The sequence below is a fragment of the Lepus europaeus genome, chromosome 1 (assembly GCF_033115175.1).
Source record: "Lepus europaeus isolate LE1 chromosome 1, mLepTim1.pri, whole genome shotgun sequence".
NCBI classification, from domain to species: Eukaryota; Metazoa; Chordata; class Mammalia; order Lagomorpha; family Leporidae; genus Lepus; species Lepus europaeus.
Window position 1 is genome coordinate 107164288 of NC_084827.1, and position 23398 is coordinate 107187685.

The window sequence follows — 23398 nt, forward strand, 5'->3', positions numbered from 1 at the left end:
TGGGTCAGGTCAAAGTGAGGAGCCCGGAAAATTCCATCTGGCTGTTCCACAGTGTGACAAGAATCCCAGTATTTGAGCTGTCACCTAATGCCTCCCAAGGTGTGAATTAGCAGCAAGCTAGATCAGAAGCAGAGTGGGAACTCAAATCTGGACAGTCTGATATAGGATGTGGGTGTCCCAAGAAGTGTCTTAATTGTTATGCCAAATGCCTGTCCCTAAAAATATCTTTTAAAATGCTGTATACCACCCCTTCGTTTTTAGAATTCTATGCACTTAAAACTGATCATTTTGGTTAAGGAGACATCACGAATGTCTCCTGAACAATATGCAGAGCTGACCGGCTGGTTCTAAGTACCCATAGCACACACAGAAGACACAAATCAAAGTGTCTGATGTTCAGCTGCAACTGCACATTATATTTAAGAAGGAAAACTGCTTTAGTGCTTTTCATTCATTTAAAATACAAATGGAAAAATGTTACTTCACACCACTTATTTGAATACACTATGAATATTAATAAGCAGTACAAAACATTTTTCAAAGACACATCCATTTTCATTTGAGGCTGGGAAAAATCTACAGCACCTCAACAGTGGTTACTCTGTAACAGTGTTAGACAAAAGAACTGTAAGCTGCTAAACCTAACACATATTAGAATCGGGGCAGAATTACTGTCTGCAACTTTTCTGTTTAAATGCATAACCCAAGTGTAAGAAAAAAAGGAAATGAACATAGAAAGCTCTGAAATTAAAACTCCATCTCAAATGCTTTGGTCTAATGATGCATGGTTGATGATGCCAGAACACAATATTCTCACATCTTTGATTTTATTTCAGAAAATACAGTGATGAAGAAGTATACTTGCATTATTATTAAAAGTTTAAATTTATTATGTCTCTCAAATTAATTCTCAGTGTTCCATTTTAAGCATTTGTATCAAGACTTATACATTTCGTTACTTAATATGAGTAACTCACAGTGTTCTGACTGAAAAACGCTCCCAGATTTACAGAGTAGGTAAACTAAACTTCAAAATGGTTTGTCACAGATAAATTGTAGTAAATATATTTTAAAAAAAAGTTTTTAAAGTGCCCCCAAAGAAAAACTTGAGTATAAAATACTGCAGTTATACATAATGCAAACTAACAGCTATATTTCTGCCCGCATATAAGAAAATGAATAATGTGGAAGATGGAAAATACCCACGGAGAATTAACACCATACTTCCAGGAAATCAATGATTATGAAGAGAAGTTAAATTGGCCACAATGGCAACGAAGACAATGCATCTAGAGATCAGCCTGCTCGGGAAGGAAGGACAGCATGTCACACAGGCCAGCACCACACACATTCAGAAATCCGGCTTTCTCTGCAGCAAGGAATGATCTGGGCTCAGCTGTCACCAACAGCTGGCACTACTGTGCTCGCCAGCTCTCAGCTGGGGAGCTGCTCGGGTTCAGAACCCCTGGGGAGATGGCGAAGGACTTCAGCTTCGTTTCCACCGGCTTCCCCTGTCCTCTCCCTGATGCTCTGACAAGTTCTAGGATGAGTCATCAAATTAGAAGCAAACCAATGAGTTCTAAAGGGCCCAGGGAATGCAGGAAGAATTAAGCAAAATCACTTTCTGAATGTTTTCAAAATGAATCTTCGTGAGAAAACACTTTTTCTGACAGCACCATGTTTTTTATGCCACTTTATAAGAGAAAAGGAGACTTATCCTCTGTAGCAAACCTTGCTCTGGCATATTGCTCTGGGATATAAACCCTCAAATGCATTAAACAAAGGAACAATTTTATCAGCTTGTATTGGTAGCTATGTGAGAAAGCAAAGGACTAACAGCTAGGTATAAAATTATTTTGCATTTTTTTAACAAATTGAAAGGAATAATTGAACTGCTACTGATACATTATTTAAAATAATTTGATGACTGATTATTAAAGTTTTTAAACATATAATGCAAAGAAGTTTGTATTGGGTTGACAGTAGTCTCTAAAAGGTAACCACATCTTAATTTCTGGAAGCTGTGAATGTCACTTTTTCTGGCCCCCAAAATAAAAACAAAAACAAAAAACAAAAAAGAGGGGGTCTTATCAGATATGATTAAATGAAGAAATGAAATGAAACTGTTCTGGATTATCTGGGGGACCCTTTAGTGTTAGTGTTTTTATAAGAAAGAGGAGACTTGATGCAGACAGAAGCAGAGAAGGATCTCTGACCCAGAGGCTTGGATCAAGAGATGCAGCCCACACCAAGGAATAATGGCAGCCACCAGGAGCGGGGGAGGCAAGGAGCGGATTCTCTCCTAACGCCTTCAGAAGAAGCACAACCCCCAAGCACACCTTGACTTCGACACTGATTTTCAACGATGATGACTGTGGACAAATTTCTGTTGCTTTGAGCCACCATGTTTGTAGTAATTTGTTATAGCAACCACAGGAAACTAATACAGAGTTCAAAGAATCGAATGGCATTGCCATAGCAACCTCCTTTTCTTATCTACTTAAATGTGAGCCTATTTTCTAACATTAATATCTATAAAAATAAGAAAGCAAAGAATAAAGTCCATGCAGAATCCTGTCTCATTGTGGAGGAATGGATTCTTTATAACTTATAAGGAATTTTTGAAAAATCTCCACAGTTCACAATACAGAGATGCATTTACAATGAAAACTTTTAAAAGGGTTATTCTTAAATTATGTCTTAAAAATGTGGAGGAGATAGTAATTTCTTCAAGAAAAATTTAGGGTGTGCCCTCCCATAAAGAGAACCACCATTATGGTTACTACTATCAACCCTAAAAGTAGTCCAAATGACAACTTATTTTATCAATTACTCATAAAGTGGCCAGCGCCGTGGCTTAACAGGCTAATCCTCCACCTTGCGGCGCCAGCACACCAGGTTCTAGTCCCGGTTGGGCGCCGGATTCTATCCCGGTTGCCCCTCTTCCAGGCCAGCTCTCTGCTGTGGCCAGGGAAGGCAGTGGAGGATGGCCCAAGTCCTTGGGTCCTGCACCTGCATGGGAGACCAGGAGAAGCACCTGGCTCCTGGCTTCGGATCAGCACAATGCGCCAGCCACAGCGGCCATTGGAGGGTGAACCAATGGCAAAGGAAGACCTTTCTCTCTGTCTCTCTCTCTCTCTCACTATCCACTCTGCCTGTCAAAAAAAAAATTAAAAAAAAAATTACTCATAAAGTTTTCAATATGCTATGAAAGAGTATTATGAAATTTAACTTTCCATTAATTTGAACTCTGTTTTACCTCCAAAATTCCCACAGATCATTATTTACATGAAGCGGTGTGGGATATATAACACCTCTATCCTTGTTTCCATATGTGGTACTCCATCTCTCAACCACCAACAAGCAATAATGAAAAGATTAAAGAAAAGGATTATTCACAATTCCCTTCTAGTTATATACATCTGCAGGAACTTTTTTCCAAGTGATTTACATTATAGGACGACAATGATTTGATAATGTAAAACCATGATTCTGTGTCCTCACCTACACCTATGTGAGGCAGATGCTCAAAGAGTGTCCAGCTGTGGTCATCGACGTAATGATTCTTTAGAATCAACAACTGGCAAACATCTCGGGCTGTTATGTCACTGGGAACCTCTAGAGCCCTGCTGGTTTCATCTTCACTGTACACTTTAATCACCTGTGTAAGCAGAAACAACAAAAGGTTAATATTCTTGCTTTATTTTGTTTTTAATAAAACAAAAATACACATAGATACACATAGATAGTAGAATGGTTATGACAGTAAAACATATTAACACATTCACTATCTCACATAGTTACTGATTTTGCATGTGTGTGACAAGATCGGCTAAACTCAACTCATTTAACAAAAATGCCAAATATAATATTATAACCTAAACTAACTACTCTTACCATATAAATCTCTAGATTTGTTTTTCCTGTATATCTGCTACTTTGGCCTACAACTCTTCATTTCCCGCCACACATCTCCCTGACCCTGGAAACTCTGTTTTTATTCTCTATCTCTGTTTATTGGACTTTTTAAAAGATTACACGTTAGATCATCCATGCAATATTTTTCTTTTGGTATTTGGATAATCTCACTTAGTAGGTTTCTAGGTTCATCCATGTTGTGGCAAATGGCAGGATAATCTTTTCTAGGGTTGCAAAACATTTTATTGTAACTGCATGTATGCTATAGAATATAGACAAATACATCTTACATGTACATATATATGTATATCTCACTTTCTTCGTTCATTCATACATCCATGGCCACACACATTGTTTACATGCCAAGGCTCTTGTGAATGATGTTGTGATGAACATAGAAGATATCTTTATGAGGTAGTGATTACTGGGTCACCAGTATTTCTATTTTTATTTTTTTAAGAAAACTCCTGTTTTCCACATGGTTGTGACAATTTACATTTCCATCAACAATGTATAAGGATATCCTTTCCATTACACCCTCAATAATATTTGTTACTTGTCTTCTTGATAATAGCCATCTCAATGAGTATAATGTGAAATCTCAGCGTGGTTTAAACTTGCATTTCCTTGATTAGTGATATTGAACACCATTGCATATACCTGTTTTTCACTTTCATGTCTTCTTTGGAGGAATATTTATTGAAATATTTTGCCCATTTTTAATTGTTATTTTTCTACCTTTGAGTTGTATGAACTCTTTTATAAATTTTGACTATCAACCCTTATCAGATATTTGGCTTAATATTGTTTACCCCATCCATGAGTAGACTTTTCATTAAGATATTCCACTAAAATATAATTTTATTAAGCCCACAAACTTATTGCATAATAGTCCTTTATACAAGGGAACATCAAAACATTCATGGAAAAATGGAATTAAAAGACAAGTTGAGGGGCAGGTATTTGGCCTAGCAGTTAAGATGCTGGCTAGGATGTCTGCATTCCACATTGCAGTAACTGGATTCTACTTCTGACTCCAACTCCTGATTCCAGCTTTCTGCTAATGGAGATCTCCAGAGGCAATAGTGAAGCTCCACGTGGGAGACCAAAATTGCTTTCCTACTCCTGCTTTGCCTTCCCCCAACTCCCTAGCCTTTGTGGGTATTTGGAGAGTGAACCAGCAGATGTGAGCACCCATCTCAAATGAATGAATAAGTAAATAAATGTGAAAAGATAACTTTTTGGTACAAGAAAATTTTGTAATCTATACATAGTTTTTTCATAATACATATTTCCATGAAATTTCTGAAGATTTCTCATATATATTCTACTTCTAAGTTTATTACATTTTGAATGATTGCTGCCTATCCAATATTTATGTGTCAAAGTCACTCTGGCCAACAACTTCCACTTTCTTTTCTTCAGTGATCTATGGGGCATTCAATGATTATTCAATATCATTTTTCCACCACTCTGGTCTGCTAAAAATTTATCTAATTTATGGATTTTTTAATTAATTGATTTGTTTGAAAGGCAGAGCGACAGAGAGTCAGAGGGATCTTCTGTCTGCTGGATCACTCCTCAAATGTTTACAACAGCCAGAGCTGAGTCAGGATGAAGCCAGGAGCCAGGAACTCCATCTGGGTCAAGCACATGGGTTCTAGGCGTCCACACCCTTGAGCCATCATTTGCTGCCTTCCCAGACACATTAGCAGGAGCTGGATCTCAGAAGCAAACAGCCGGGACTTGAACTGGCACTCAAATACGGAATGCTGGCATCTCAAGTGGTGGCTTAATATGCTGCTCTACAATACTAACCCTGAGTCAGCAATATTTTAAATTTTTCATTCCTTATTTAACTTCTGTACATGATCCAAGTAACACTGGTGATTTATTCCCAGATATCCCCCAGTAGCAAAAGCAGGGAATAGAATAAGACTGCATGAAAATATTTCTTCATTTCAGCTATGAAGTTTGGGCAAAGACTGGCTAGATGTTGACCAAATCTGATGGAATTTTAGTCAATGGAATGTAATCATATAGAATGTTTAGCTTCCAGGTTCAGCCCAAAAATATTTCTTATAAGCATTCTCCACTCTCCTGCCACCCTCTCATTGAATGGAAGTCATGACAAGGATCCAGAGAATAAGGAAGCCATGGGATAGAATGAACCTTTGTCCTTAAAAGAGTACATAGAAGATTCCTAACTAGTAAAACTCATATGGTACTTTAACATGAGCATGTAATGAACTTCTATAGTGTTAACTTACTGTGATTTAGGGTAAGCAGCCACTGTTATCCTTAATTACACAGAGTTTAGAGTTTCATCTAAAACCACTCTTCCACATTTACCAAGCTGTGTTATGTATTAGAATTTCCACTATTATGTGTTATTTAAATTATTGCAGAAAGATAAATACCAATACAATAGCACAGGAAGGCCAACACAAAAATATATGTACACATTGGTGATAACAAGAAAATTCTATATAAAAATACATAACTTACAAAAACAAATTCTTTTCATATTTAAGAAATTTAAAAACAAACTATAATGATACATCAATTGTGTCCTACCAATGTTTAATTATGCTTAATGACAGTGCATCAAAAAGCTGCTCTTTTACATTGATGAGGTGATATAAAATGCTAGAACTATCTTGTACATCTATGAGAGAAAATTTCTCAAATGCATTAAAGGCCCACTCCCTTAAGAAATTCTACTAAATTTTTTGATCCAGTAATTTTACTATCTCGATAAATCCATCCTCAATGTGGAAATTGCTTTAGGCATTGACATATCCAGCAAAGCACTATAGTCAACTCTCTTTATTCACAGGTTCCATGTTCATGGATTCAAACAATCATTGATTGAAAAGATTCAGGAGAAAAAATTCATCTCTCCTGCATTAAAAAATGTCCCTTGTCATTATTTCCTAAATGACACAATATAACAATTACTTACATAGTGTTTGCAATGTATTAGGCATTAAAAGTAATCAAGAGATGATTTAAAGTACACAGGAGGAGGTTACTTTGTATAGGGACTGGAGCATCCACAGATTTTGGTATATGAAGGGAACAGTGGAACAAATCCCCTGCAGGGAATTAAGAACAACTGTTATTTCTAATTCTATAGACCTAAATATTCAGCAATATAAAAATGGCAGACTACAGTACTTTCATAGAATGGAATATTATATGGTCCTTAAAATCTTCTCTTAGAAAATGACATAAGAACATTTAAAATTTTCTAATTTGTGTTCATTTGTTTGAGAGGCAGAGAGATAGAGGGAGAAAGAGCAATAAAGATTTCCCATCTCCTGGCTAATTCCCCAAATGCTCTCAACCACTAGGAAGGGGATAGGTGGAAGGCAGGAGGTGGAAACTCAATCCAGGTCTCCCCGATGTGTGCCGGAAACCCAATTACTTGAGCCATCACCAATTCAGGAAATGGACTCATTACTTGAGCCATCACTAATTCAGGAAATGGACTCAGGAGGAATCTGGAATCAGGATCCAGAGCCAGGGCTCAAGCACAGGCACTCCAATGTGTGACACAATCATCCCAACCACTGCGACAAAAGCCTCCCTCCAACTTCCTAAAATCTTTTATTTTCAGGGCCAGTTTATTAGTGTGTTGCTGCCTCAGCTCCAGGGTGGAAGATGTTTGACAAATGAAGTCCAGAGTCCCCCTGGAGACTGATTATTTCACAGATGGGCATCAATCTAGATATCTGCTCACATAATCAGAGTGGACTCTCTTTCCTCCTGGACCTCAGTGGAGTAGTTCTACTTTTGTACTGGATGTGGTGGAAGTAGATGCCACTGCTCACCAAGACAGCAGCTATGGGAGAACTGGCCTGTTTGGGACAAGCCATGCTGCAGCAGACTGAATGTTCATGACCCTGCGAATTTGTATGTTGAAACTCCAAATGCAGGGGATGGTATTTGGAGGTGGGGCCTTTGGGAGCAAATTGAGTTAAGGGAAGAGCCCTGCCAAATGGGACTATGCCTAATTGAATAGGCCATTCTGTGAGCCTCACCAAACACAACACACATTTGCATCCATTCTTTCTTAGATGTGCATGTGATGCCTTCTGCCTAAAGCACACTTCAATGTTCCACCACCAACACCACACTTCTTTTGAGAAATTTTTACCCACATTTGGTCCCAGCTCCAACAGCACTCTCTCTAGAAAGTCCTCCCTGAGTGTCCAAAGCTTTGCAATGTGCCCTTATCTTGTGCTTTTTCTGTTTGCATGTCTTTCTTTTCAACTATGCTAGCAAGACCTTTTAAGGCAAATCTCTACTTGCCGATTTCATTGCATCATCAGGACCTAGACCATACAACACTTGGCTTCACAAAGATCCACAGACTGAGTGAACCTCATATATTCTGCAAAGTGGTTTATCACAGTGGTTTGCACATCACTGGCAATCAATATGTAGTTGTAAATTGACTCTCAAAATACTTTCTGGCAGGAAAACTATACCTCACATTTTTATGCTCAGGAAATTAAAATTCTTTTCAATGAACAACAGACATACAATTTTTCATCATAAAAAATCCTAGGTAAAATGAATGTACTACAGCAGTTCTGGAGTAATTGAGGTGGCCATAGGGCATATCAGAAAGGTGATGACAATGTACTGTCAAAATCAGATGTGATTGTCTCTGAATTTTTCTCTTAATTTTTGTTAAGACACACATGTAGTTCACTATGATGCCAAGATCCGTTGGGTGGGGAATCTTTTTTTCTGCCAAGGGCATTTGAGATATTTATGGCATCAATAAAATTATTAACTTAAAAATTAGCCTGCTATGGACTTATTGAATTTTGAGTCTCATCTGCAGTTGCCTTGGCTGGGCCAGATTACAGGTTTTCACAGGTCTATACAGCCTGCAGGCCAGACATTCCCCACCCCTAGTTTAGAGTCTCAATATTTTTCTGTATCTACATCTAAGTAGGTTTTTGTTCCGAAGGGTGTGCTTTTAGTGTTTATATCTGTGTTAGAAAACTGGTGGAATGCTAAGGATGCCTTTCCTTACATGGCCTTGCTGCTGTGTTTACAACTGGCAGGACCAGCTCCTGGGACTGCTCCTCCACAGGAGGGCAATGCTGAGTCACCACTTCAGTTCTCTAATACACAGGTCAGGTCAGGACATGGGAGTGGGGGGGATGAAAGCATGACTGGTGGCTGCTGAAAACGTTCCTTGTACCTCCACACTACCTGCTTTGTTTCAGAGAAGTGAAGAAAATGAAAAATTGGATGGGGCTGGTGTTGTGGTGCAGTCAATTAAGCTGCTGCCTGCTATATTCCAGCATCCCATATGAGTACCACTTCAAGTCCTGGCTGCTCCGTTTACCATCCAGCTCCCTGCTAATGCACTTGGAAAAGGAGGATTTGGGCCCTGTCACCCAAAAGGAAGATCCGGATAGTTACAAGTTCCTGACTTAGGCCTGGCCCAGCCCCTACCATTGTGGCCATCTGAGGAATAAACCAGTGGATGGAAGATTTCCATGTCTCTGTCTCTCCTTTTCTCTTTGTAACTTTGTTTTTCAAATAAATAAATAGTTTTTTAAAAGAAAATGAAAAACTGGAGACATTCTAATGCATGTGCTATATACTCAAAAAGAAGGCAAGGATAGAGCAGTGGGTAAAGTTAGAAAAATGAAAAACTAACCAATTGTGAAATGCCGTTATAATGTTCAGACTAAGTCACTGCAAATTAGAAATAAAAATTGTAAAGAATTGAGACACACAAATTTAAAGGGGCTATGCTCACTTAAATGTCTGGAATAGATGCATGTATTCATTTTTAAAATAAATAACAGCTGCTGAGAGAAAAATGTTTTGTTTGAACTCCATTTCAACCGCTTATACTTTAAAAGATCTATTTAATTCTGACACTTGTCCAAAATACACATTTCTCTATGAGTGATATTCTCCAACAGTAAATCCCTGTAGACTTTTAGATCCATCCAGTGATTATGCAAATTCCTTAACCTACCAATGGGGTGCCTTTGTTAAAAAGTCTCATTTTATTCTATTTCTTCCTCCTTAAAATATATGGAAAAGGAAAAGACAATCTAAGCCTTAATTCTCTAGTAGAGCTGAACCGGCCTCCTGCCAAAAACCTTGCTTCAATAAACGTTCCTGCATAAGAAAAAAAGTCAACTCATTACAAAAACTACATGACTAGTGTGGATTAAAACCATGTGGAAGACTTGTGACCATGTGAAAACCGAATAGTAGAGCTGTTCTTAAGAATCACTAAAATTACAGCAAAATATTGATATCCTATTTCTTCTATATACGGAGAGGTAAACTGATTTACAGTTAATATAATCATGCTGCTTAATAAAGAGATATTATAACTCTATAGTTCAGTGAACAAAATTCCCAGTTTGCTTTATAAAGCTAAAAATATGGGTGAGAAGAATATTGTTCTTTTTAAATATGTATTCAATTATTTTAAAGTCAGAGTTAGACACAGAGAGAAGGAGAGGCAGAGAGAGAGAGAGAGAGAGAGAGAGAGAGAGAGAGAGGTCTTCCCTCCATTGGTTCACTTCACTGTTGGCTGCAATGGTGATCCAAAAGCCAGGAGCCAGGAGATTCTTCTGGGTTTCCCATATGGGTGCAGATGCCCAAGGACTTAGGCCATCTTCTACTGTTTTCCCAGGCCATAGCAGAGAGCTAGATAGGAAGTGGAGCAGCCAGAACTCAAACCAGTGTCCATATGGGATGCTGGCACTGCAGGGGGCAGCTTTTACCCACTACGCCACAGCATTGGCCCCAAGAATATTATTCTTATCCATTTATCTACAAGATCATTTGAAATTGTATGCAACAGGAATAAATCCTGCCTGGACCCTAAAGAACAGGAATGAACTTTGTTTCATCAGTGGCCTGAAAGTTGACTAGCCAGGGACATGGGGCACTGATAAGTCTCTTTATAACATCCCAGCAGCTGAAACAGATAGAGTGCCCAGAGAAGGCCAAGCATGCACACACTGTGTCACTGTAATCCTAACAATCAGAACAACCTTGGCCTTTGGAGGAGTTTACAGCTTCAAACACTGCTCTCTTGAAGCATACGGCATTGCATGAGGCAGATTTAATACACGGTCACAGCTGCTCCTGCAGGGATCCACTGGAATGTGAGTCGAGCAAATCTCTGCTTTGGCTGACATCCTATCAGGACATGTTGACACACTTTATACATGAACTCCTCTCCTAGACTGTCCTCCTTAAAAAGTAAGTGGAGGAGAGAGACTAAAAAATTAATACAATCAATTTTAAAGGAATAGACACAATAATGTTAAAATTAAGACAACAATAAATGGTACCTGTTCAGAATAAAAGCTTGAGAACCTTAAAGCTTCTAGACTAAAAGACAAAATATTAAAAATGTAAAGTATAGGCTATTCTTACAAATATATACATGAAGAGATAGAAGTTGAAAGTCAATTCAATATGTAACATCTTTCCTCTAAGGCACACATAACATTTCTCGGCAATACTCAACTGAAATTCAGAGTCTCAAAACCAATTCTGTGAAAAGTCCTAAGAACAAATGGAGTGAAGATCACACACTCAGCCTTCCCCCTCCTTGCTGGTGCCCTGAAGGATTGGGAAGATATTGATAGCCATGTCCTTCTTCAATCTGGACCATTCTAGAATATCTGAAACAAGCTCAGGGTTGCGAAACAGTCATATCACCATGCCACAGAGTTGAAAGGGGAATTCAGAGCTGCCATGATTGGCAAGCAATTAATTATTCCCTAGGTGTGCTCCACTTATTCTGTGTTTCTTCAGAGGAGGGAGGGGAGAAATGCGATTGTCATTCATCAGGTAAAAAAATGAGCACAGACTAAATCTACATAAACAAGCAAGAATCCACATGGTAAAGTGAGAGCAAGAACAAAAAAGAGAAAAAAAATCTATCTGAAGCAAGATTATCTATGGTTATCTTCCATGTTTGCATTTTAGGAAAATTTAAATTCAATTTTAAATACATAAAAATTAAATAATATTTAATCTAAACACCACACTTAAGTATATTACTGTGATGAAAAGTAGATAATATTTAATCACAGAAAAATTCACTAATATATTTTCTATTAATTATACATTAAAATTCATATAACTTACACAGTTACATAAAAGATATATTCATATGTATTACTGAGATGTAACTCAGAAAATAAGAAACATGACCCTCAGAAGTTTGCTCTGAACTAGGTAGCAAAGTGGAGCTTAGTTCTATAGCTCTTCAAAGGTTTGTTATTAAACTATAGTATGATTATTATAAAACATCCTCCAATGTTTCAAGATTTTTTTCTTTGTAATAAAAGATAGGCAATGTACCCAAATCACATGTAATATTTTTTTATCGAGGTCACGAGCAGCCCTGGGTTTTTATGTTCTTCCAAATAAGGAATGCAGTGTTTTCAGATAAGAAGAGACTTTTCAGATAGTTAGAATTAAGAAATTCAATGTGTTCCCTTGAAGGGAATGGGAAATAATATATTCATTATTTCTTATTCCAAATCTCTAGCAGAGATTTGAAATGTTGTAGTTTAAAAACAAAGACTATTCCAAAGGACCCCAAACCACTGAGGAAAAGCTGTTGCTTTCTTATTTCCTCCCTGTATTATTTTGCTAGATGTCAAATATTTACTAAGACAAAACAGTACATAGTTTAAAGAAATCAGGTAACAAAAGAAGTCTTAAATTATTTCCATCCAGAGGGATTTTTTTAATATCTATTTATTTTCATTTTTATTTGAAAGCCAGAGTCATAGACACAGAGGAACAGACAGATCTCCCATCCACTGGTTTACTCCTGAAATGTTCACAACAGCCAGGGCTGAGCCAGCTGAAGCCAGGAATCCAGATTTCAACCCAAGTCTCCCATGTGGGTGGCAGTACTTGAGCCATCACCTGCTGTCTCCACTGGTGCACACTAGCAGGAAGTTGGAATCAAAAGCAGAGCCAGGACTTGAACCCAGGCTGTCTGCTACAGGATGTGGGCATCCCACGTGGTGTGCACCAAAAGCCTGATCCTCAAAAGCGATCTTCAAAAACATGTTTTACTTGTGAATGTTACATGTTTAATTAATTATATGATACTAACTCAACACAGATTTTGTCAGCAACAACAGAATTACAGGAATTGATTGACACAACTTTATTCCCTGAAATCCCTTCCTTAGTCTCTGGTTCCAGTCAGGGTTTTTTCCCCTCAGTTATTTTTTAAAAAGCTGTACTCCTTCTGGACACAGGAATATTGCACTGCTGCTCCTTCTGACGAGAACACTGTCTCCCCTCCATCTGTTTCTCTGTCAGATCTCAGACAATCCATTGTTTCTGTGGGGAAGCTTTCAATGACCTCCTCCTGTAGGTCCTGCCTTTCGCTCAGCACACACATGTGTATATACTTCTGTGCACTGTCCATCATCGCGCACTACTCAGAACACTGCATGCCAACAGGACCATGATGATGCTTAATGCACTGTGGGGCTAGCACAGCGGACAACCAAAAATATTCTTCCAATGATGGTGAAACCATCACATCTAGCCCCACACAAGACAATATCAGGGATTCCAAAAGAGTAGCACTGAAACTTGATGGAGTATCACCACCACTAGAAGAGAAGAGACAAACACAGAGAAAAGAGCAAACATAGGTGAGGTTTCATGAAATTTGTTAACTGAACAAGGGTAGACCAGGTGATTTCTGTGGTCATTTCACATCTGGGATTCTGTCAGAGTCAGAAGAGAAGGCGGGGCCGGCGCCGCGGCTCACTTGGCTAATCCTCTGTCTGGGGCACCAGCACCCGGGGTTCTAGTCCCAGTTGGGGTGCCAGATTCTGTCCCGGTTGTTCCTCTTCCATTCCAGCTCTCTGCTGTGGCCCGGGAAGGCAGTGGAGGATGGCCCAAGTGCTTGGGCCCTGCATCTGCATGGGAGACCAGGAGGAAGCACCTGGCTCCTGGCTTCGGATCGGCACAATGTGCCGGCCATAGTGGCCATTTGGGGGGTGAGCCAACGGAAAGGAAGACCTTTCTCTCTGTTTCTCTCTTACTGTCTAACTCTGCCTGTGGAAAAAAAAAAAAGGCAGGAATGCATCAAGGTGGGACTGATGTTAAAGCAGACATACCAAGGAAGGAAGGAGAAAAAATGTACAGGGAGCAGTAAACAGACTACTTCACAAAGATCACAGCAGCTAAGTTATGCAGACAGTGAGGAACAGCAGGTGCAGGAAGTCCCAGGGAAGGGGACCACTGAACAGAGCTCCATCACTGCATGCCACCGAGGGGCACACCACAAGGGAGGATACTCTTTAAGGTACATAAAGGAAAAGGGAACAATTTGGAAGTCAGTTTTAAAATGAGTTTCTCGTGAACATGATTGCAAGCTTGTCAAAGAATATGGATACAGAACCACACGGTGACTTCATCATTCAGGTACAAGGAAGGGGAAAATCTGCCCTCAGATGCCTTCACCAGACTGAGGCTTGCTCTTCCCCTCACACTGTGGCAAACACGGGCAGCAGGTTCAGGGTTTGGGGAGCAGTTCTATCCAGTCTCCATGGACCCAGGTCCTTCTGCTCTCACCTGATCCTTGACATGTGGTTCTTATCCTAAAGCTCACGACATGGCTCAACCTAAGGCGCCACATTTCTGCAGCAGTTCTGGACATACACTCAAAATGCATGGGCATTTTGATTTTCTGATTCTGTGTTGGGATAAAGAGGCCCAGGACAGCCTCACTACATGAGACGCCCAGAATTTGGCATGAGAGCAACTTAGCCTGGCCACACCTGACAGCTTGGATCAATGACACTGCAGAGTCACGCCTTGTCCAAGCTTCCAACCAAGAGAAGCCTGACAGGCTGCAAGCAAGAGGAGGCTGAAAATATCTCCTTAAAGCTTCTGTACTCAACTTTGATTCCAAGTCTGTTCTGCACCCTTTCTGCCTGCCTTGTGCAAAAGCCCTGGGGGTTCCCTTCTCACCACGGGGTAGAAGCAAGGCTGTAAGATAACAGGAGGCTCAATTCTACAAAGATAGAAATGGAATTCCTTTGTTTGTTCTGTTGTGTGGCAGGGAGGGAAAAGCAAAAGGAACAGCTCCAACTTCATTATAAATGGAAGGAAAACACTAAGTCATAAAATACCCTACCAACCCCACAAACATAAATCTACACCTGGTACTTTGGCACCTAAATCCAATATAATTTGGAGTGGGTCAAATCACAATTTTGCAACAAATTTTTTTCTTTTTTTATTAAAAGATTTATTTATTTATTTGAAAGCATTACAGTGAGAGAGAGAAAGAGAGATCTTCCATCTGCTGGTTCACTCCGCAGTTGGTCACAAAGGCTGAGGCTGGGCCTGGCCAAAGCCAGGAACCAAGAGCCTCCTCCTGGTCTCCCACGGGTGTGCAGGGGCCCAAACACTTGGGTCATCTACTGTTGCTTTTTCCAGGTCATTAGCAGGGAGATGGATCAGAAGCAGAGCAGGCAGGATGCGAACCGGCACCCCTATGGGATGCTGGTGTTTCAGGCGGCAGCTTCACCTGCTACATCACAACGCCGGCCTCACCAGCGTGTCTAATGATCTTCCCCAAGAGGTGTTCTCTGGTGCTTCTGTGTTTTGAAACCTCATGAAATTCCTGCTAAGACATTAGGACTGACTAATTCATCTTCGGAATGAAAAAAAAATTCACAAATGCTAATGCATATTCATATTTAAAGTATTTAAAGTACAAAATGACAAGTCATATTTATGCTGGACACACGATTTTTCTAGTATCTCACTTAGTCTGTAAGCAACACTTTATTCCAGAATAAGTATAAGACATATCTAAGTTAAAAAAAAAAAAAAAAACTAGTTCATTCGGTGAGAAAAAGGCAACTTGGGGAGGGGTAGAGGGAGAAGTGTTAGAAGAGAGATGGGTAAAACATGAGGAGGGGAAAGATACTACTGTTGACTAGAAGCCAGGAAGCATCAGTCTTTCTTTCAATTATTGACCTGTCTGACATCAACAGAAAAACTTTTACGGACAAACTTATTTCACTGATTTTTAAGGTACTTTTTTTTTTCACATTTCACTCTCTGAATCTTAGGGGTATGCATCGTTAACATTATATTAAAGTTTAATTGAAAACATAAAATAATGACACTTCTTATAATTGAAGTTGCCACACAATCAATGACGGATACTATGTTCAGTCTTCCTGGGACATTTGGGGGTATCATTTTTTTCAAACTTATAGTAGCACATGCAACATCACTGTTTAGATCCTGACACTCCCATGCTATGACAGCTGTAGGAACAACTGATTTGTACCCATATCATTTTAATTTTCTTTCATCTTTCTAAATATGTTTTACTTTAGTGCAAGACCTGTATAAAGCATAGGAGTTTTCCTGTCAAGGAAGTGGATTCAATACTGTTAGAATACAAAACAACTGCCGACTCACGTCCCAGCTGTTCTACTTCTGATCCAGCTTCCCAATAATGAATCTGGGAAAGCAGCAGAAGATCCATGTGGGAGACCTGGAAGAAGCTCCTGGTTCCTGGCTTCAGCCTGGCTCAGCCCTGGCCATTGTGGCCATTTGGGGAGTAAATTATCAGATGGAACAACTCTCTCTTGTCTGTCTGTCTGTCTGTCTGTCTCTCTCTGTCTCTCTCTCTAACTCTGCTCTCCAAATAAATAATCTATTTTTTTAAATACAAAACAATAAAGTTTAGAGAGGTTTGAGGGAAAAGTCACTAAAATTATCTTGTCTTACCAATGATGAAGCTAAGGCTAGGGAGAGATTGCCTTGTCCAGTGAACTCAGGTCAGCCTTGTCCAGAGCCAGCCAGGGTACCCCATCCCTGGGCTCCAACCTGAAGCTCTGTTCTTTCTAAATTGCTTGTCCAAAATTTGTGCTGCTTTAAGCTGCTGCTTCTATACCACATCTTGGATAAAAATATTAGGTAACTAAACATTAGAACATAAATATACACAAATGTCCCAAAGCAGCTAGCTTTTTGAATGCCAAGGTATGTTGCTTTAGTTTTTTTTTCCCCCCACTTTTCTCAGCATCTTCCTAGAAAAATTGCAAATCCTGAAACAGCCAGGAGAGGGAGCCTTTATCTCTCAGTTGATGGAAACAGAAAAAGGGAAAAATACTAAGACTTCAAGATGCAATGACTTTGAACAGCCCTTGTATAGACTGTTGAGGCACAGTGGTTTTTTTTTTTTTTTTTTTTTTCATACAATTTGTTGAACTCTTTAATTAGTATAGAGTTAATCATATTGTACAAAGTTAATTGAAAATAGATCTTAGTAAAAAATTAAGAGTGGGAATAGGAGAGGAAGAGGAGGAGGGGTGGGAGTGTGGGTGGGAGGGTGGGTACAGTGGGAAGAATCACTATATTCCTGAAGTTGTATTCATTAAAACCATGAATTTTGCATTCCTTAAATAAAAGGTTTCTGGGAGGAAAAGAAAATTATAACCATAACATTGTTAATCCTATGAAGTTTCTGCTTGATACAACTGTAAGCCTGTAACAAAGTTTAAATCTATTTTTAGAGATCTTAACTATGTGAATTATTATGACAAATAAATATTAAATCTTAAATTCCAACAAAGAGACATATAGGAGTATGTGATTGTACTTCAAAAATTCATGGAAAGTGGAATTGAAAGTATGAATTTAGTCTGGTGCAAACAAAGTTTGGTGCTAAAATATTTCCTTTGGAATACACAGAAAATATACTGCGATAAAACTATGCAAGGATTTGAAAATTGTGGAGACTCAGGCTTGAAGTTATCCCTGGGATTTAGAATGGTAATGTCAAACTTTTTCTTCAAATTTTGATGGACTAACCATGCTAATTTGCCTGTTGAAACTAAAAAATAGTATTCCTTAACTGTTCCAAACACAACTGAATGTGTATGTCCAAGCTGTATGTCAGATTAGGCGGCTATCATCACTCTCTGACAATGCTGTTTGTGCCAGAACAATATTTGAATTCCCATTTTGGAACTGTCTTAGCAGCAAGCATTTTAAATATTCTACAGAGGTGGAAAAATCTTTATCCTTTCGGGGGGGGGGGGGAGGCTAGCATTTGAAATTGCCAGAAGTCTTTCTCTTTTCTCTGCCAAAAAGAGACTCTTACTTTCAAGATTTGGCTTAGGGTGCTGGGGCACAGCCAGGACAGCCAGCCCTACAGACTGCCCCAAGCAAAAGTCTCAGACTGTTCATCAGCAGAGCTATTTTTAATCTCCTTTCTCTGCCAAGCATGGACCATGCATTGTAATTTACCAAATAATATGAGGCCCAGTGTCTGTTCTCATGGAGGTTCAGCCCAGGTACCCACAGTAGCTGGGACTCTGGAGTCTGTTCTAGGCACGACCAGCTTATTATCAGTTATGAGTCTAGATTGCTTATAATGTAAAGTGGGCAAAATGCTGGCAAACTGATATATACCATCTAAAGTCAGTGATTATTATTGCAATTTTTTGAGAGTAAAATAAGGCATATATGGAATAAGTTCCAGGAGACCCCAACAGTCTTGTTGAGCTCTAAGGAACGCTGACACGTTGAGTTAGTCATCACATTTTGAGGAAAGACTCAAAGCACAGCAAGGAGAAACAACCAGAAGCAGAGTGGCAGAAAAGCAAGATGTATCGCCGTGCTAGCCTGTAGGTGCAAAGAGAAGGCATTGCAGCTACACTGGGAAGTTCGGCTTTGTAGCACCTGTGGCCCAGCCATCTCTCAGGCATAGAACTGGCACCTGGATCCCTGTCGCTCCTCTGTCATTTCTCAGTGAGTGCCTTGGGGAAGACACGAAACTCCTCCAAGCCAATTTTCCTCACCCCAAAATGGGTTTGGCCACCTTCCCTTTAGGGCTGTGTTGAGAATTAAAGAGAATGTGTAAATACTGACCAGAGTGTAGTTGTTTTTATTTTTAGTGGTCTGTGTGGAGGGCAGTGAGTATACAAAATTGCCCATAGCAGTAAGTTGGAGCTGGATGACGATAATGAAAAGACTTGAATATACAGCTTTTCACCCCAATGAATGAAACTTGGGAATACACGAAGGAAAAACAACAGAAAGACAAATGTCGAAAAAAGAAATGCCAATAATAGGTCAGTATCTAGGGAGGTCCAATCTTGTTTTCATAAAAATCTTATTTACCCAACTAATGGTAAATTTACCAACCCTTATCCAATACTCTTGGAACCAGAGGTGTTTTATATGTCATTTTTTTCAAGTTTTGAAAATATACTTGCATATGCATAAGCTATCTTGGAGATGGGATGCAAGTCCAACCACAGAATTCATTTATATTTCATGTAACCTTAACACACATAGCCATAGACAATTTTATACAATATTTTTAGTGCATCTGCCTTTAGACTGAGACACATTATGTGAGTTCAGGTGTGAAATTTCCCAGTTGTGGCATCATCTCAAGAGGTCAAAGTTTCAGATTAGGGGGTGGGCGTTTGCACACTAGGTATGACAAAAGTTAGGACACCCATATCCCACACAGGAGTACCCGGGTTCATTTTCTAGTTTAAATATATTTTTTAGAGTTCTTAACTATATGAATTATCATGAAAAATAAATTCTATGTGCTCTGGTTCTTGATCCCACCTTCTTGCTAATGCAGACCATGGGAGGCAGCAGTGATGGCTCAAGTACTTGGGTCCCTGCCATCCATGTGGCAGACTTGGACTGTGTTCCTTATTCCTAGCTTTGAGCTGGTCCAGTTTGGGCCATTTGGGGTATTTGGGGACTGAATCAGTGGATGGGAGCTTTTTCTGTCTCTCTCTGCCTCTCAAATAAATAAAATAAAAAATAATTTAAAAAAATAGCTCAATAGGCTAATCCTCCGCGCCTTGTGGCGCAGGCACACCAGGTTCTAGTCCTGATCGGGGCACCGGATTCTGTCCTGGTTGCCCCTCTTCCAGGCCAGCTCTCTGCTGTGGCCCAGGAGTGCAGTGGAGGATGGCCCAAGTGCTTGGGCCCTGCACCCCACGGGAGACCAGGATAAGCACCTGGCTCCTGTCTTCGGATCAGCGCGGTGCACCGGCCGCAGCACGCCGGCCACGGCGGCCATTGGAGGGTGAACCAACAGCAAAGGAAGACCTTTCTCTCTGTCTCTCTCTCTCACTGTCCACTCTGCCTGTTAAAAAAAAAAAAATACCAAGATCTCACTTTAAAAATACTTCAGATTTTTTTTCAGATTAAGGATATTTAATCCATATATACAAACTTTGTGCCTTTTCTGTGCTGGGTGTTTGGGCCCAGCAGTGATCTTCATATAAACAACCTTGCAATCATGCCTCTAGCCTATTGAAACCATGTCTGAATGCTAGGCAGCGTTTTAACATGGGGAAATACACAACACACACAACACCATGCCTAACACTCTTGAAAATATTCAAAACGGAGTAATCTAACCTTCTATCTTTGTTGTATAAAAATCTATGTTCCTAGATTTAAAAAATATATATCTGACTGCAATAGCTGGATTAATGTTTAAAAATTCAAATTAGAGTCTTCTTAAAATTATAGAAAGGCAGCAACAGGAAAAACGTTTGAAAGTTTTATCAACAACCACTTTTTATTTGATTCATTCTCTATAGGGAAACTTTTAGGTAATGACTTCAGTGGGATGGGACAAGGCACAAAAAAGCTAAATTTTTAGTTACAGGGCAATTTCAAGCTGTTTAAAAGATAAGTAAATGATGTTACTTCACAGGTAGCAAAAAAAGAATTTATACTTGTTGGGCTTCTACCGTGTGTCAAATTCTTTTACATATTTATCCCATGTAATCCGTACAATTTTCCCTGATGATGCATTCTTATCTCCTAGATAAATTGATTCTCAGAAAGAATTTTAAAAATGTGCCCAAAGTCATACAATGGCTACTGATAGAGCTGCGTTCAAACTCAGAACTTCCTAGCTCTAAAATATACAAATGATTTCTACTATACCACATTTCATAAAAATTCAATTCTCAGGAGAGGAAACGTTGTGTGAAAACACCCAAATCATTCTTCTGTGTGGCACCTTCCAGAGTCAGTATACAACTAGGTTATCCTGTATAAAAATGAAAAGGGCACAAGAAAAGTCAAGGTTTAGAGGGAATGAGAACTACAGATAAAAAGCAGTAACGACATCCATTGCCACAGCACTCGCACCTTCTCGGCAAGTCCACCCTGAGACTCAGGCCACTGTCTGTGGACTTTCGTTACCCTTCTCTGCTCAGGAAATCTGTTCACTCCCCACTTACCACACCTGCCACCTCCATGCAAGAAAGGGTATATCTGTTCAAAAAGCATGACCATATTTCTTTTTAAAAGTTATTTTTATTTATTTGAAACGTAGACAGACAGGAATAGAGAAATCTCCAATCCACTGGTTCATTCCTCAAATGTCTGCAGCATCCAGGGCTGGGCCAAGCTGAGGCCAGGAGCCCAGAACTTAATCTGAGTCCCCTACATGGGTCTCCAGGGACCTCAGTACTTCAGCCATCACTTGCTGCCACCCAAGGTGCGCCATTAGCAAGGAGCTGGATCAAATGTGGAGGCAGGATTTGAACCCAGACACTCCAATATGGGATGTGGGTATCCCAAGTGGTGTCTTAATCACTGTGCCAAATATCTTCCCATAACCATATTTCATCACTAGCATCACAATAACAAATCCAAGAGTCAAATATTTATTGAATGCCTAGTAAGTTCAAGGCACTTGTGGCAGAGGTGGCTAATGGCCGAGCAATGGTCACCCTTTCCTACTTCCTTCACAATGAATTCTGATTCTGTTGAGGGGGCAGTGTGCTGAGCTTGAGGCCTGCATTTCCTAACTTCCTTTGTGTCCAGAGTTGGCCATGAGACACAATCCTGGACAATATGATGGAAGGCAAAGCTCCTGGTTACCCAAAGCAGCATGTTAACAAGGGATGAAACTAGCCAGCCTGCCCTTGGTCCTGCCCATTCTCCATGCCAAGAATGTGAGCAGGATGACTGGAGATTTGCATTTATCTTTCCATAAAAGGGAAAAGGACTCCTACTAGGAAGATCCAACAGAAAGCAAGAAGTTTTGTTGCCTGAGGTTACTGTGAAGTGCTACATTAGCTTTGGACTAATCCTTCTTGCAAACTGAAAGAAAAATGATTCCCTTCCTGGTTAATTCTACTGTCCTTTGAGTTTTCCACTTACATGAAATTAAATTCTGCTTCCAGATGACAAAGCACAGCACTGTACTTAAAGGACTGTTCCTTCAAAAATAGTAAAATATAGTTGCAAGAGAAAAAAGCAGAAAAGGAGACGTTTTCAAAACTGAATAATAAAACAAACAAGACACAGACACAATTAAAAGCCAAATTTGAGAAGCCAAGAAGCAAAATATACACACATAGGGAGAGCTAATAAGTTTTAAGCACTATAAAAGGTAAAAATAAAATTGATGGCATAGGGCAATGGCTGTTGACCTGACAAATGAGTAACAAAGGCGTGTTATTGAATATCATACTGAATATTGAATAACACACTGAGAAGACAAATGTGAAGAGAAAAGGGCTAGAAGTCTTTAGGACAATGGCCTGCGCCACAGCTCACTGGGCTAATCCTCTGCCTTGCGGTGCCAGCACACTGGGTTCTAGTCCCGGTCGGGGCACCGATCCTGTCCCGGCTGCCCTTCTTCCAGGCCAGCTCTCTGCTGTGGCCAGGGAGTGCAGTGGAGGATGGCCCAAGTGCTTGGGCCCTGCACCCCATGGGAGACCAGGAGAAGCACCTGGCTCCTGCCATCGGATCAGCGTGGTGCGCGGGCCACAGCACGCCTACCGCGGCGGCCATTGGAGGGTGAACCAACGGCAAAAGGAAGACCTTTCTCTCTGTCTCTCTCTCACTGTCCACTCTGCCTGTCAAAAAAAAAAAAAAAAGAAGAAGAAGTCTTTAGGAGCTTTTGGGAGCGGGAGATCGGACAGTGCTGCTACAGGAAGCCCAGGGAGGATAAGTGTGCTCCAGCAGAGGTTTCCTGTGCAGCTGTGGTCTTGCATCATGTTGTATGCTAGGAACTCTTGGACTGCCTGTGTTTAAAAGTTCCTATGGAAAAGTGATATGATGATTTGTATTCTTTACAAAATCATTTGTAGAAAATCAGCAATGACTCTGATCATATGAGGAAGGAGGAATTAGATTTTCTCATAGATGGTATCTCTCCTTGTTATACTCATACATTTATATTTTTCTAAAGAATTCAAATTTTAACAAAAGTCTATTGGAAAAATCATGCTTCATTTTCTCTAAGATTTCAGAAGATGCTTCAAGCATCATGTGTGCTGCTGAACATCTCATAGTTTTCCTGTGGATAAAGAATGCAAATATCCTTGCAAACATTTGCAAAACAATGTTAATCCAATAGAGGTATAAAGCATGTAGACCCACAGAGTTAGGA

General features: G+C 39.8%; 1 protein-coding gene across 3 annotated transcripts in view; it reads right to left on the reverse strand.

Annotated features, from left to right (window-relative positions):
• Positions 1 to 23398, reverse strand: part of GRB14 (growth factor receptor bound protein 14) — a 134079-nt gene that overhangs the window by 38559 nt on the left and 72122 nt on the right. For all 3 annotated transcript variants that reach the window (XM_062187513.1, XM_062187519.1, XM_062187526.1), the window contains one exon: positions 3505 to 3661. In XM_062187513.1, the coding sequence (XP_062043497.1) occupies positions 3505 to 3661 (157 nt within the window). The remainder of the gene's footprint in view (positions 1 to 3504; positions 3662 to 23398) is intronic.